Genomic DNA, 17,113 nt, shown 5'->3' with positions numbered 1-17,113 from the left:
GTGTAATTTATTTTTATTTTTTAAATCCACGTAAGCATTTTTAAACTAGTCAGCAAGCCAAATCACCTCTCGCCGGAGCTCCAGACTCCGGCGAGGACTTGCTTCATACAAATTGCAAACGAGAGGACCCAGATTTGCAAATTTTCCGGGGAGGGACTAATTTCAGACGATGAGACAAAGACAGGGGCCAAGTAAACGATTAACCCTAAAATTTATGTTTAAATTCATTCAAAAAGAAACGAAAGAAAAATGTTTAAATTGAAACTGAAACTTCAAAATACAATAATCACTATAAGAAATAATGAGGTTTGATTTTTAAAGCTATTAAAACTGTAATGGTGGATAAATGAATTTGAATTGAAATTGAAAGTAAGTATTTAAATAACATTTAATTATTTGTCTTATGATTGAGTTATTGAATAAAAAAATTAGATTGAAAAAATTTAACTTGAATGTCATTAATCCTTTAAATTATTTCAGAAAAAAATTAATGATTCGATTTCAATAGGAAAGTAAAATAAAGTGAATAAATTCACCAAATATAGTTGATAGATAAAAGGAATAAGAAGACATTACAAAACCAAAAATTGAAAAAAAAAAAGTAAAATCAGTGACCACATTCATAATGTAAAGGGAACCTAAAAATGATATAAATTGAAATAAACTTAACATATTAGAAGAGAAGAACAACGATGAAGATGACAACACCACACCAAGTTGTGAAATAGAATAAAGATGACTCTCATTTAGTGGACTAAGTTCATAATGAAACAAAAAGAAATTGTGAAAAATGAAAGAAACTTACATGTTTTCAAGATAGTACATTTGAAGAATGCAAAACAACAGTGGAAAAAATCTGAAAGAAGAAAAAATTCAAACGAAATTAGTGAAAGTTAAAAGGAGAACAAAGGCTTCATTGTACTGAATTAGAAGAAAAGACTATAATTTGGTAGGTTAGTTGATGATAAAACAATGAAAATGAAAAACAAACAAGAAACTTACATTGATCACATCATAAAATTGTGCAAGAAAAACAATGAAACACAGCTAGAGAAATGATAAAGGAGATAGTTTTAATCGTTTAAAGTTACAATTGGAAGTGAATAAAAAGTATTTTAAAACGGAATAGAAGTTACGAAAAGATCATAATGATGTTAATGATCAACAGTGAAGAACAAAACGAGCATCAATGAAGAAAGTAAAATAAAATGGGTAACTTTCACGATTGAATCAACGATAACAAAATGCATATTACGAATAAAGACTGAATCTTACTGGAAAGGAAGATGAGGAAGCGAGAAGAATGAATGGGGAAAGAAGACTGATTGAGAACAACGTAGCCAAGAGAAAAAATGCAAAGAAGAAATGATGGTGAAATTAGAATAGATAAATCAAAAGGGAGAAAGAAGGAGATAAAAGAAGGGCCCTTACCAGATGGAAGATGATGATGGAGAAGAACGTCGACGCCTGAGAATAAAAAGTGATGAAGAAGAAGTGACAATGGTGAATAATTTTTTCTAACTTGATGGAAGATCTTCTTGTGCAGGAATGATACTGTTGGAGAATCCATACGGGAGAGATTTCTTACACAGAAGTGGAGGTGCGAGAGATCAAGATGGAAGAAATGAAAATAATTTAAAAGGGGAATGGAAAGAATGTTTGTATATGGGGGAAAGGACTCTCTTGCTGATTCTTGTAAGCACAATCAAAAGTTACAAAAGCAACAAAGAAAACAGTCAAGAATGTGAAAAGGCCATACTAAGGGTTCGTAAGAAAATGATGCACAATTAGGATTATTAGCAATGAACGGTCAAGATTGATTTCATAATGAATACTTCATAAATTTACATATATGCTCATGATACAATATTCTCTCATGCATAGATTTATTAAGTTACCATCGTACCCTCAAAGTTGTAGAAACTTCTCTTTTATTATATGAATAAATTGAAAACTATGAGTAAAACTCCAATTTAAATTGAAGCAAACCGTTAAAAGAATATCTCCTCTAGATCTTATAGTTGTTGCTACTTGCTAATGCTTTCCAAATGAAAGATTTCCATGTTAATCACATTTTTATCAGTTTTCTTTTCTCTTATATTTTTTATTTTAAAATTATATTTTTAATCTTTTTTTTTCTTCATGGGAAGGAAGGTGATATTTTTAATCTTTAAATTAATTTACTTTACAATTTTATGTTTTTGAATTTACAAAGAAAATGAAGTATCATGTTAAGAATACTTAATTTATTATTGAAAGTGATACAAATACGAGTGACACAAGAAGGGGGCTGGTTGAATTGTATCTTAAAGAAACCAAACTTTTTAAAATATTAGCTTACAAAAATGTAGGTTCTTAAAACATTTTGAAAGAGTTTTGTGCAACGGATTGTTTTGAGCAATTTTAACCGAAGAATAAAAATAGTAAGCAAAAATAATACATGAGATTTTTATCCTGGTTCACCCAATATCAGCAGGCTACGTTCAGGCCTTGACTTTCACCAAGATTTTCACTAAATACTCGTCTGGTGGATAAGATAAGCTGACAGGATAGGATAGCAGTAATCCTATCCTATTGTAATATGTTGTTTGTTGCGTCAGCAAGATAGTATAACACTATTCTGTCCCTTATCATATCTGTCTATCATGTGCAAAAGTTATCCTGAGGGGGGAGCTAGGATAGAATTTATCCTGATAAGATAGAATATCCATTTTATTTATTTATTTATTACCATAACCCAAAATTAATTTCAATATTTATATTTTATATAATTTATAATAATATTAATTTTATTACTTATCAATTACTAATTGTTATTGTTAAGTTAAAATTATTTAGTTACTAATAAATTTAATTTAAAATTAAATTGCTTTATAAATGGTGATAAAATTGGATTTACTCATATAAAATAAATACATTTTCATTATCACTTACTACTACTTAGTTAACAATATTTTTCGTTATTGATGTTATAATAAAAATACACAATAATTCTTCACTAACAATAAAATAAGCTACTCACATATATATAAATATTAATTTGTAATAGTAAATATAGAATAATTTATATTATCATATGGTATTATTTAAAATTATTTCTCTACTTATATAATTATAATTGATAATGTAAATATAAATTATTTTGAAAGAATAATATCTTTTAATAAATTTGTAAAAATTTGATTAATTTTTATTATTGCTCACTCCTTGAACTACACCTCAAGGAGCACAATACCTATCGAGATGAGTACGTTTGAGGTGATTCACACACCCCTCAATGACCTCCTCGTCAGTTCCATCCCAACGAAGCCCCAACTCTTTACAAACCACTCACATCTCACAAGCTCACACAATCCTCATGCTAAGTGTCATGCATGACAAGATGAAACTTTTTCATTTTTTTTCCAAAGCAGAACTTTTTATCATGAAAATAATAATTATGAGACCAACCCTCTCAAATGGATAAACTGTGCAGCAAAATAGGCAACACCTAAACCATACCAAAAGAACTTATACCCACTCCTATCGAAGGAAAACAACAACAAAACGAAACACGAAAAAAAAACATAACTTAAACCACAAAAGAAGTGCACCTCAAGGAGCCTTATACCTATCGGGATGAGTACGCTTGAGATGATTCACATAGCCTTCAATGGTCTCTTCATCAGTTCCATCCCAACGAAGACCCAATTCTTTATCAACCACCCACATTTCACGAGCTCGCAGCCTCAGGATTGTGTTTGTGCGAACTCCTAAGATGTCGAGTCTTCGTTGGGATGGAATTGACAAGGAGGTCATTGAAGGATGCGTGAATCATTTCAAACGTACTCAATTTGACAGGTATGGGGCTCCTTGAGGTGTATGTGATTTATTTGTGGTTTATGTTGTATTTTTTTCATTTTTCGTTTCGTTGTTGTTTTTCCTTCGATTGAAATGGGTATAGGTTTTGTCGGTTGCCTCTTTTGGTTTATTTTGGTATGGTTTAGGTGTGCCTATTTTGCTGTACAGTTTACTCATATGAGAGGGTTGCTCCATAATTATTATTTTCATCACATAAAGTTCTGCTTTAGAAAAAAAAAATTGTTATCCTGTCATGCATTATACTCAGCAACAGGTGTGGTCCTCATTCACATTTACATATTTCAATTTGTTGATTCATCATCTTCCCATGTTTCTCTTCTAACTCTCACCCGTTCACCATTGAAGTGAATGTACTTCCATTTAAGTCCATATCGTTTTATAACCAATTTCCGTTTCTCTTCCTGGCCTAGATTTCTAAAGGCACTTGCCACTTTCCTAACTGTATCTTCATCAGGTTTTACCTGCAACTCTTCCATGTCGGCAAATACCTGAACATACAGACGAAAAATCAATACGTTAAGGCATAATAGAGTAGATTCAGAATTGCAAGATAAATTTAAGATGAGGTGTAGTGTAGTGAGATTAATGGTACTGCAAAAGATACCTCTACAATCTTATCAGGCATATTATGATGATCATACACTGAAATCATCCTAGAAAACAATCTCTTCGAGACAGAGCGCATGTGTGCATGTATAATCATATTCCACAATGATTCTGCCTCATCCACCCTCTGGTCCATATCAAATGCGAGAAGAAGGGTGTCATATGTTCCCATTGTTGCTCCTTGACCTTTGCTTAACATCCACTTTGCTACCTGAGAAGTACCAAGGATTGATAACCAGTTAGATTCTTCTCCACTCCTTAAAAGTGACCAGGGCACACCATAAATTCATGTAATTCGAAGATGCATGAGCTTAATTTGCCAATCTTGAGATGCCACTCATAAATGCAGACAGAGTTCTTGCATATTTATGTGGACCTAAAGAAAAATTCTCTGGCATTCTCAAGAAGGATTAAACAATGTCAATATTGAGGGACTAAACATTATTATGAAGAAAACAGAAATGAATGAAAACGTACTGATATGAAATATATGTGCATATATCTAAGATTCATATCTTTAAGCAACTTGAATACAAATACAACCTTCAAAAGCGAGGGAAAATTTGGATGAGCTAAAAGACCATACAACATTTAACCATTACCTCAAACTATATGCTAAACTTAAAGCATGATTGAGCAATGTCAGTATTCCTTAAAACTAAAAACTCACTCCTTTCACCAGTAAGCAATTTTAATGTCCAGAGAGATATAAATAAAGACATTTAAGCTCTAGCACATGTTATGGAAACAAAATTTATCAGTCATCAAACAAACTGAACATCATTAGTTGCAATATATTCTCTTGAAATTCATAAAGGCTGACAAAGCGCTTGGCAACAAGTGCAACAATAATTCTCTAAAGTAGCAGTCTCCGTACTTGAATTACACGAACCCACTGACGCTTTCTCCTTAAGATTTTCAAAGCCTTAACTACTGCAATTAATGGGAACTCTGTTTCCCAAGCCGTCCATTTATCTAATGCCCCATAAACAGCCTCTTTCTCATTAGGGAGTTCAGACACCTGCCATTACAAGATTAACAATCCACAACCATAAGTCAACACAATACAACAAGTTCAAAAAATTAAATAAAATAAAAATAAACAAAACAACACAAAATTCTGCTGTTGTATTAAATTACTTTGTTAGCACTTAATAAATGGTTCATTTCATCCATGGGGTGGCCTGGACAAAACGAATATACTGAACCAAGAGAAAATCATAAAATCAAGGGGTAGGACAACATACAGTTCTGACAAGAGCGAGTGCCTTTTGGCCAGACTGAGCTGAATCTCGTTTCTTCCACAAGTGGTGCTCTACCTTTCCCGCTTTCTTCATCCCTTTTCTGCACCCCAGGTAAGAGTAATCATTCACAAATCCAAGCTCCCATTAAACGATGAAGCACATAGCAAATGACAGAGAAAATGGAATCAATAACCTACTTCTCCTTCTCCACAGGATCACCAACATTTTGGCTCAATTTCGATTGGACAAACATGCAATAGATACAACGTGTCTGCTATGAAAAGAAAAATGTTTGAATTCTTCAAACGTAAATAGAAGAAATGTAATTATTTTTTATTTTTCAAAGCTGTTGTTACCTTGGGTGAGATGGTTATTGTGGCTGTCGAGAATTTAGTACCCCACAGGAGAGCTGTTTTTGTATCCGTGTTAGCCTAAATCAAAACAAAAGAAGATAATGATGATATGAATTGTACTTTAATGGCTTCATATATTTTTGCTGATGAAATAAACATTACCTGGCATGTCCGTGATGGGAGAAGTGGGAACAGGATTGATCTTTCAAATGTTATGAGCATCGTGCAAATCAAACTTGGAGATGCTGTTGCCGTTTGTGTTGGACGGAGTGAGGACGATGGTGAAACTCAGTGACTATTGGGCCCTGTCCTCCTCCATTTTCACAAGCTTTGAACCTTTCACTGTCATTGTCCAACACATGTTAGCATAAAAATATGTTGAAATTGTACTTAGATGAATAAATTAAATTTAATAATAAATCAATATGTAAACAATTTGAAAATAAGTTTGAAGTGCAAGTTAAAATTATTCAGTAATGACATTCTATATGCAATTTGACATGTTGATATGACAATTATTACAAGGTATCCATGATTCTTATTCCATCAGTAGGTCATGATTATATACTGGAGTAAAATAAGAAGTATAAGAACTAAGAACACATGTATTGGCATCATTCAATACATGTATAAAATGTTGATAAGCATCAGGCCATGTCAAAAGCCTAATTGAGTGGAACGATAGATATAATTCAGGAATGAGAGATAGAAATGTTTTATTTCTCAAGAATGACAGTACAGAATTCTTGTACCGAATAAACTAGCCCACACCAATTCCTAATTTCCAAAAGTTCCCTAGCAGAGAGGCTATGACTCCTCTATTTATAACTGGCAAGTAAGTACCCAACTAAAAGTTAGTTACATTCAGTTCACTAAAAGTCAGTTACGTTATGCTACTTCCTTCTTAATTCTTATTATTGTGCCGAACGAACATAATACACATTTCTAATAGCAGGTTTATGTATATATATGCCTATCAATATTCAATACCCTCCTTCCTCAAAGGTTATGGAAATCCCTTGTTTAACTTGAACATTCAAAGGAAAGGAATTGAATTGAATAAAAATAATTTAAGCATGCGATGCGAGTAGAAATGGCATATAAGTAAAACAGCACAGGCTACATTTTCAGAAAGCACGAGAGAGAACAGGGAGAGCGCTCACAGTAGGGAGTGAAGAACGGACGAGATGAGATGAGGGAGAAATCCGCAATACCGAACCCAAGGCAGAAGAACGATTTTCAATTTCGGATTAATCTACTCCAGGACTGTTTTCTTTTCTTTTTTTATATCCAATCCTGGAGTTTAATAATAATAACAGCTGGTGTCAAAAAAAAAATGTAATGATTTAAAATTTTTCTCACAATTCAAACCGGATGCGGTGAAGGTCTAATGTTTTTCTAAGAAAATCGAGTTCTCCATTGTGACTTACACCCGTTGAATTGTTTGGTAGAGAAGAGAGAGATAGAAAAGAGAGAGTAGAGAAGAGAGAAGTTGAGTAGAGAGAAATAGGTGAGAAATAGAGTAGATTTAAAGAGAAGAGAGATAGAGAAGAGAGAGACCCCAAACATAGTGTAAATCAAGCTTCACTCATCTCTCTTCAATCTCTCTTCAATTTGGAGAGACCAAAAAAGTGGTGGGACCCACCACTTTTTCTCCCCTCTATCTCCCTCCTCTCACCTACCAAACACACATACTTCCCCCTAACTCTCTCTTCTCCATCTCTCTCTATCCAAACCTCCCTCTACCAAACAAAGTGTACAATGATTGTTTTAAAATAACTTAATGAGGAGCACTATCCAACACCTTTAGTTAAAATTCTTATAACAATTTTTTTTATAGGCCAATGTTAGTTGTTAGATTTATTAGTAAATTAATTCCTCCTCCGGGTTCGAACCCGGGACCCTTCACCCTTAAAATTCTTATAACAATTTTTTTTATAGGCCAATGTTAGTTGTTAGATTTATTAGTAAATTAATTCCTCCTCCGGGTTCGAACCCGGGACCCTTCACCCTTCATCCCATCCAACCCTTATGTACTTAGCTCTTACCACTTGAGCTATCCTTCAAGGATATTCTTATAACAAATAAGATCCATATAATTTAAGAGGAGGAATATCTTGACTCCAGGAGTAAGTTCTGACCCTAATTTTATTAGAAATTCAAGGCTAAGATTGAAACTTCAAAATTGTCACGTGACCCCTCTTTCCCTTGTTTTTCTTTTCATGAAAATTTGAGAGGAAACCTGGAAAGTGAAAACTCAAAAACCCTCAATTTATTTTCATCGGATTCTTAATTGCTCCTCAACTTGGAGTCGCCGCACCTGATTATCCCCTCACCCAACCTAGTAAAACAACACATCTATTCTTGTTGCTTACATATACGTGATCAACCCACTTGGCAATATGCCCAAATATTTGAACATTTTGAAAAGTATTTAAACAAAAGAGTAAATTACACCCAACTAGAGGTTTATTAATATAACACTAAACTCCCAAGTTGAATAAAAATTACACCCTACCCCTTTTTTTAAGTTGCCACTACTGTTCTTTTTGACGTCGTTTGTTTAGTATACTATTTCAATTTTTTTTAATTAAACAGAATAAAGTTACTTAACCCAAGTTAAAAGTAAAAAAAACAGACCATGGTAGAAAGTTAAGAAAAATCTTGGAAGGTTAGAGAGACAAAGAGGCCGAGCAACATCTCACCATGTGACGCCACAAGACCTCGTCGTGGTTGCGGCCAGTTCATCCTGTTCCTTGTTCTCTCGTCTTGTTTGTCGTTCGCTCACCGCCATGACTGTTGTTCCTCCCTTCCTGGAGCTGCATCCTTTATCTCCTACCCTTCATTTTGAGATTTTTGGTTTTTCTTCTCCCTTTGCTAACTGAAATTTGGGGTTTAGGGGCATCAGCTAGGGTTTTAGTGGGGTGGCTTATTAGTTCATGGAGATGTAGAATCTGAATCGATTATCATACTTCTACTTCTAGGCTCTCTTTCAAGTTTCAAGTGATGGGTACCTGTTTCTACTACTGGGTCTTGCGTTCCTTATTCAAATTCACAAGTTTTGGGAAATTGTTGTTTGGCTATATAAATTGGAGAATCAATTTTAATGTGTCTCAGCTTGATGGATCAAGCAATCCGTATACATGTGGACGGGGGAATTTTTAACGTGTCTCAGCTTATGTGAATGAGGAATCAACAAGGAGAAAAAAAATATGGAAGGATAACGTTTTTTTTTTGCAGTGAGATGGATAACGTTAAAAGGCAAAAGAATAAGAAAAAAAATGTTAAATTGTAAAATGAGATTAAAATTTGATCAGTTTATGATATATTTTTATTATTTAGTGTTAACCAATTAGTTAACTAAGGTTAAAGAGAATATTCTGTAATAGATGGGGTGGAGTGTAATATTTTAGCAACTTTGGAGTTTAGTGTTTTACTGAGAAACTTCAGGGTAGTTGAGTGTAATTTACTCTAAACAAAAACTATTTTTTGCTACTGCAGAAAGGTTTTTCATGACAAAAGAAATACCATTAATTCCTTTTCTCTCTTGTTCTGATATAATCTTTCCAAGCCAATGGTCCATTTCCCCTGTCTGTCTAACATGCTTCCATCTGTTTGCAGTTCTAACCCAATAACAAGATATGGATCCCCTATATCTATCAAGAAATTTACATCAATCGAAGAAATCATAATCTTTGCAGCCCCACACCGTGACATGTCGTTTTGGAGGACATGGTGTTTTGTGCAATTTCCTGTGTTTTCAAATTGGCTTTGTGTGTTCTTCCAAAAAAAAAGGCTTTGTGAAGAAGAATGTAAGAATCAGGGAGAGGATCACGTGACAGTTTTTAAATTTTAGGGTTAAACCAGAAAACCGTCCTTGAACTTTAGGCGAGATTTGATTTCCGTCCCTCGCTGAAAAATTTTCCTAGCGCCACCCTCAGACTACCTTTTTTTTTTGGAATCCATCCTTGACGGGCTTTTCCTCCGGCCGCCGTGCTCAACCGTCCAATGTGTCCATGCCACGTCATTTTCATTAAATGACGTGTCATTTAAATTTAAAAAAAAAATTAAAAAAAAGTTAAATAAATTTTTTAAATTTATAATGAAGCCCCATATTTAAAACCAATTAACCTAAATCCTAAAATGAATTAATCAACCCTCTGAACCCTCTTAACTCTCACCTTTCTCCTTAAAAACCTCAATTCCCAAATCAAAATTAGGGTTCTTCGACATCTCCTTCTTCCCTTCTTCTCTTCTCCTCCATCGAATCACCTCCTCCATCGAACCGCCTCCTCCTCCCTTTCGATTTCTTCCCCTTATTCGTTCCCTTCCATCGATTTCTCTCTTCTTTCTCTCGATTTCCCGTCCTTTGTACTTCACGGATTTCCTGGTTCGATTTCTTCACAACTCAACCATGAGAAGGCCTTGTTCATCTGGCTCGTGTGCATCTTCAGCCACTTATTCCATGCCTGCTGGTGGAATATGTGCTTGTGGGGAACTAATTGTTTACCTGACATCCCACACTTCTGAAAACCCAGGAAGACATTTCTGGAGATGCAGGAATTTCAAGGTAATTTCTCTCCCACATTCTGCCATTTTTATTGTGATTTGAAGGTAAATTTCCATTTATAAATCCGTTCCCATTTTCACTCTTGTTGTAGACACCTAAGGATTGTGGATTCTTCTTATGGGATGATGAAGTTGTAGTCCAAAGTTCAGGAAGAGAAGGTGTTGTTGATATGTTGAGGACAGAGTTGGAAGAATCGAAGAAGAAACTGGATGAATTGAAGATGAAATTGGAGGATACAAAAATGAAATTGGAGGATACAAAGGGGAAACTTGAGGAAAGCAAGAACAAGATTTGGAAGCTTGACTGTGAGATGCTGAATAAGAATATGGCCTTTGTAGCCATATTGATTGTTGTGTTAGCTTGGGTTGTTAGCTTTTGCTTCATTTATGGAAAAATGTAATATGAGAAGGGAATGAAAGTTATTGTAAGGTTTAATTTTTAGAGTTGTTGGTTGTAACAAGTTCCTGAATTGGAGTTGTTTGTTGTAACAAGTTTCTGAATTCAGAAGAAATGGCAATGGAATTGTTTCTTTTTGTATGCATGTTTTGATCTATATAATGAAGCATTTGTAAGCACTGGTAATTGAAAGGTAAAAAGAACTACAAGACACATAAAGTAAAGTGAAAGAGAGAATCTTTGACTAATGTAATTCCAACAACATCAAACCTTCATAATTCAATGTCAAAGTGGTCCACACATCCACACATTCAGATTAAAAAAAGGTCCTAAGCAAACAAAGCATCATGCTTTAGTGGTCCAAATTACATCAAAAAACAACATAAAGCACTGCAACCCATGTGCAGCCTAAACTATATCAAAATGTGCGCGCATGTGCTGTCAAAGTAATGTAAACAAACCACAAAATTGTCCCACTTGGTCTGTTCACATTAAATATCTTTCTGCCCTCCATTATTGCTCCACAACCACAACAACCATCAACTTTCTTGAACAACTCCAGTTCCATTTCCATTTACTACATCAGGTCCTGCACTTCCACCAGCAACATTGGATGGCCCTGCTTCAACAGTGTTGTATCTTGCCATGGCATCCCATTGTCATTGCTCCCTTAACATGGCTGGTATGTCATCATGTTCGATCTGGATCTGATATTGTTCAATATGAATAGGGTGAATATTAAGTATTTTTTATGAAAAATTTACATAAATTTGTAGCCACAATAAGCTTGCTTACTTACATTTTGTGTTGCATTGATGACTTGAGATGCCTCTTCTCCTACTGTTTGACCTGGCTCTTGACCTGCCTCAGACCCTTGACCTGCTTTTGGAACCTGACTCTCTACTGGATTGGGGCATCTCCTTGTGTTATGGCCATGCTGACCACACCTGTTGCATCTGTGTCTAGCCACTGTCCTGCTCAGTATTGTGGTGCCTGTTTCTTCAAGGGGATCCCTTCTTCTTAGCTTCTTAGGCCTTCCAAGCCCTCTCTTCTTTATGGGAGGAAGGATCTCAGGGTCATTTGTAGGCCGCCACAGTTTTGGCCCATTAATTGGAGTGATCTCATGCCCATATGTGGCTTCATATGCAGCTCTCTTGTAGTATTGATGCACAAAATCCTGTGGCCTGAGACGTTTACATGCTATGGAAGCCACATCATGTCTGCATGGTATGCCAACCAACTGGAACAGATTGCATGAGCACTCATGTTTGGTCAATTCCACAACAAATCCCTCACCTGTTTGAATCACATGGCAGCATTAGGTCACCATAAAGCATCAAAATAAAAGGTGTGTTTATAGTTTTGTTTTAATTCATACCTGAAACTATGTGTTTCACTTCAAACCTCCACTCTGAGGACATTGTTGGAAACCAGTGAGAAGCCTTCTCAGTCTCCCATGCCAGCCGCTTCAAAGGCTTAGGCATTACATCCCCTCTAAATTTGTGAAACTTCTCTCTCAAGGTTGCAAACCTACCCATTAAATATGTCCTGATCTAGTCCATCATGGTCAGAATTGGCTTGTCCCTTGCCAATAGAATTGTTGAATTGAATGATTCTGACAAATTGTTCATGAGGACATCACACATTGGGTAGAAGGTGAAGTCATGCTTACACCAATACCTGGTAGGTATTGCCATCAACCACTCCCATGCTGCTTGATTTTCTCCCCTCAGCTCCAACATTCTCTCTTCCCACAGTTGGCGATAAGTTGCCTTTGCTGCTGCCATCATAAGATTTCTAATCACAACACCACCTCCAAACTTCTTCTTGAAGTTGGCATAAAGATGCCTCAAGCAGAACCTGTGTTCAAATCCCTCCAAACAGCTCAGCAGACCTTATTAGCATGCATACAATCAGTATACCTAAAATGATGGTATAATATGTATGAAGATGATAAAAAAAAATTAGTTTACCTTCTGTTGGTCAGATATGAAGATCCATCTTCTATCTGGACCAATATCAAGGAGTAGCAGATCAAGGAACCAATGCCAGCTGTCCTTGCACTCTGACTCCACTACAGCAAAAGCCAATGAGAAGTTTTGGTCATTAGGATCCCTTGCTACAGCACATAAGAGAATACCTCCATACATTGTCTTCAGATGACAGCCATCTAATCCAATAAAAGGTCTACAACCCTGAAGAAATCCCCTCTTACAACCTTCAAGACACATATAGAACCTACCAAACCTAGGTTGTATAGATCCAGCAAGGTTCTCCAAATGCATTTTACATGTATTGCCTGGAGAAGTCCTCCTGAGTTCAGCACTGAATTTGTAGAGAAAGGTGTATTGTTTGACATGAAAGTAGGAGAAATTGTATTATTACTTCTTAATCAGAATACAAAGGGTAATTACATTATATAAAAGAAGACTAATCCTAAATAAGGAAATAACTAATTATGTACACAATCTCCTAATAAGAGAATAAATCTCCTAATACTGAATATAATCTTCTAATAATAATTCTTATATTAATTCGTTATTTACAACACCCCATCTCAAGCTGGTGAATGAATATCTATCATTCCCAGCTTGCAAGTAAGCTCTCGAAACCGCTCCAAGGGAAGTCCTTTGGTGAGCACATCAGGCAACTAAAGTCCTGAGGGGACATACTGTGTAGATATTAGACCACTATCCAATTTCTCTTTGATGAAGTGCGGGTCTATCTCTATGTGCTTTGTTCTGTCGTGTTGGACTGGATTATGAGCAATACTAATGGCAGATTTATTATCACAGAAGAGTCTCATGGGAGCTTCATACTTTATTTTCAAATCATCCAGTATGATCTTCATCCACAACAGTTCACAAACTCCTTGAGCCATGGCTCTAAACTCTGCCTCTGCGCTTGATCTGGCAACTACATTCTGGTTTTGCTCTATAGGCACTCCAATGGGCTTACAACCCAATTTGCCAGACTCTTTGAGAAGATCAAGGACATACTTTCTTTGAGATATGAAAATTCCTTGCTTCGAGTATGCCACCTCCATACCTAAGAAATATTTCAGTTTTCCAAGATCCTTCATTTCAAATTGGGCTGCCAACTGTTTCCTCAGATTCTGCTTCTCAAGTTCATCATTACCTGCAATGATCATATCGTCTACATAGACTAACAGAAGAGTGAGTTTACCATTTTGAGTATGTTTGATAAAGAGGGTATGATCACCTTGGTTTTTTTTATAACCCAGAGACACCATAGCATTAGTGAATCTCCCAAACCAAGCTCGGGGTGACTGTTTGAGCCCATATAGGGCCTTCTTCAGTTTGCACACCTTATTTCTTCCTGAAGTAGGGTCATACCCCGGTGGAATCTCCATATACACCTCTTCCTCCAAATCTCCATGCAAGAAAGAATTTTTAACATCAAACTGTTGCAACTCCCAATCAAAATGAGCTGCTAAGGAAAGAATGATTCTTATAGTGTTCATTTTTGCTACCGGAGCAAATGTCTCTTCATAATCAATTCCGTAGGTCTGGGTGTATCCCTCTGCAACTAGCCTCGCCTTATACCTTTCAAGTGTGCCATCAGATCGGTACTTCACGGTATATATCCACCTGCAACCTACTGTCCTCTTGTTATTTGGCTTCTCAACAATCTCCCAAGTTCCATTTTTGTCCAGTGCATGCATCTCTTCATTCATGGCTTGAATCCAGTTCTTATCTTTTAATGCTTCTTGTACTGATGTAGGGACTCTAATAGAGTCAATAGCTGAAATAAAACTCTGATGCTGCACAGAAAGATTTTGAGTAGACACAAACTGGGATATAAGGTACTTGGCACAAGAACGTTTTCCTTTTCGTAAGGCAATAGGTAAGTCATCAAGGTTATGCTCATAGGAATTACTAGGCTCAAGGTTCGGAACACTTACCTCAGGATCAGACGATTGGACTTGTTGTTGGATCAGGACAGGTTTTACTTTCCGCTGGTACTTTATCCTGAACATGTCAACATTATTCTGATCTGGTACTACTTCAGGACCATTGTCATCATTCTCATTTGGTACTAGTTCAGGACCATTGTCATCATTCTGATTTGGTACTAGTTTAGGACCATTGTCATCATCATCACTGTCCTCAGTGATAGGAATGGAGGAAGGCATCAAGGGATCCTGTAGAAGAGGAATAACAGACAATTCTTGAGACTCAGCTTCCTGAGTATTCCCCCCCTGAAGCTGAGGATTGGGATAAAAAGACTCTGATTCTTGAAAAGTAACATACATGGATATATAGAACTAGGAGGATGATAACACTTGTAGCCCTTTTTATCTGAGGCATATCCTATAAAGATGCACTTAATAGCCCGAGGATCTAACTTACCCCGATGATGACCGTGAACATGGACAAAGGCGGAACAACCAAATACACGACTTTGAAGACCTGACTTAATGGGCACAGACGGAAAGAAGCTAGTCATAACCTGCACATGACTAACACTAGATAAAACCCTAGAAGGTAACCTATTGATTAAATAAGCAGCAGTCAAGACAGCTTCCCCCCAATAAAACTTAGGAACATTCATTTGAAAGAGTAAAGCTCGAGTGATTTCAAGAAGATGACGATTTTTCCTTTCAGCAACCCCATTTTTTTGTGGGGTGTCAACACAAGTCAACTCACGAACCACACCATTTTTTGTAAGAAATTCAGAAAAATTCTTGTTAACATACTCTTTCGCATTGTCTGACCTTAACCTCTTAATAGGTTTCCCAAACTGTGTTCTAATCATGTGGAAAAAGTTAACAAATAATTGAAACACCTCATACTTATCTTTCATAAGAAAAACCCATGTAATCCGAGTACAATCATCAATAAAAGTAACAAACCATTTTGCACCAGAAACATTAGAAATGGACGAAGGTCCCCACACATCAGAGTGAACAAGATCAAAAGGTTGAGCACATTTATTATTACTAGGAAGAAAAGTTGAACGATGATGCTTAGAAAACTGACAAACATCACAATGAAAAGATTCGACTGACACTTTTGAAAATAAATGGGGAAACATGGTCCTAAGAATACTAAAAGGAGGATGCCCAAGTCTAATGACACTTGCTTTCCTCGTGCCGCAGACAGTATAACCCGTCCTGTTCCTTAGCAATCCCAATTATCTGTCCCGTGGCAAGATCCTGAAAAACACCATGTGAGTGGAAAAAGGTTACAACACAGTTCAAGTCTCGAGTGAGTTTATGGATGGACAAAAGATTGTTAGAAAGCTTTGGGACATGAAGCACATGCTTTAGTGATATAGTGTTTTTCAGGGTAAGTGGAATAAGAAGATAAATGTGAGGGGTGGGTGTCATATGATCTGTAGCACCAGAGTCAATAATCCAGTCATTTTCAGTACTCAAAGCATTAAGAGATAAGAAGGTAGAACTCTTACCAATCATTGTGAGAGAACAAGAACCAGAGGGCTTACTCAATGAGTCCATAAAAGCTCTCAGATGCTCCAATTATGCTTTGCTAAGGCTAGGGACATATTCTGCTGGTGGTACAGGTGGGACTTCACCATTATTTTCCATGTCAGAAGTTGTGTGATTTGCGCGCCTCTGCGGAGCACCTTTGGACCCCCTCATACGTCTAAGGACGTTTTCCCTTCCATAAAGTTTGAAACAGTACTCTTTGGTGTGACCAGACCTCTTACAGTAAGTGCAACAATCATCACGGTTGAAGAGATCATCACGGTTGAAGCGATCATCACGGTTGGGGCGAATATCATGGTTAGGGTGTCCGGAAGAGGTGGATCCTTTTATGGGACCCTTTCCAGAGGCTAAGGCTGAACCATCAACTGATTTGTCTTCCACCATCACTGTCCTCCTAGTTTCTTCACCACGAACTATAAAGAACACCTCTGAGAGAGAAGGGAGTTGCTCTTTACCCAAAATTTGGACCCGAATCGGATCAAATTCAGAGTTAAGCCCAGAGAGAAACTTAAAGATTCGCGCTTTTTCAATAAATTTATTCAATGTTGTGGAGTCAGCATCACACTTCATCTTCAGATTTTGATACTGATCTAATTCAATCCATAGACCA

At 36.3% G+C, this 17,113-nt stretch overlaps 2 protein-coding genes across 4 annotated transcripts; one reads left to right on the top strand and one right to left on the bottom strand.

Annotated features, from left to right (window-relative positions):
• Positions 1-4,026: 4,026 nt before the first annotated feature.
• On the bottom strand, positions 4,027-9,221 carry LOC130734604 (pentatricopeptide repeat-containing protein At4g18975, chloroplastic). 3 transcript variants are annotated; one of them, XM_057587092.1, is made up of 8 exons: positions 8,770-9,221; positions 6,227-6,406; positions 6,068-6,142; positions 5,909-5,985; positions 5,715-5,811; positions 5,345-5,488; positions 4,466-4,678; positions 4,027-4,349 (listed from the first exon to the last, which is right to left on the bottom strand). In XM_057587092.1, exons 2-8 carry the CDS (start codon positions 6,284-6,286, stop codon positions 4,143-4,145), a joined length of 873 nt encoding a protein of 290 aa, XP_057443075.1. In that variant the 5' UTR covers positions 6,287-6,406; positions 8,770-9,221; the 3' UTR covers positions 4,027-4,142. The 3 variants fall into 3 exon arrangements, with proteins under 3 accessions (XP_057443075.1, XP_057443074.1, XP_057443076.1); XM_057587091.1 differs by lacking the exon at positions 8,770-9,221 and adding an exon at positions 7,228-7,360; XM_057587093.1 differs by lacking the exon at positions 8,770-9,221 and adding an exon at positions 7,228-7,360 and having other exon boundaries at positions 5,909-5,982.
• A 1,257-nt stretch (positions 9,222-10,478) lies between these two features.
• On the top strand, positions 10,479-11,034 carry LOC130734486 (uncharacterized protein At4g04775-like). The gene is made up of 2 exons (XM_057586935.1): positions 10,479-10,634; positions 10,726-11,034. The coding sequence occupies exons 1-2, from the start codon at positions 10,479-10,481 to the stop codon at positions 11,032-11,034; spliced, it is 465 nt and encodes a 154-aa protein (XP_057442918.1).
• The last annotated feature ends 6,079 nt before the right edge of the window (positions 11,035-17,113 follow it).

This window comes from Lotus japonicus, chromosome 1 (genome assembly GCF_012489685.1).
Source record: "Lotus japonicus ecotype B-129 chromosome 1, LjGifu_v1.2".
NCBI classification, from domain to species: Eukaryota; Viridiplantae; Streptophyta; class Magnoliopsida; order Fabales; family Fabaceae; genus Lotus; species Lotus japonicus.
This window is presented reverse-complemented; position numbering and strand designations above follow the sequence as displayed.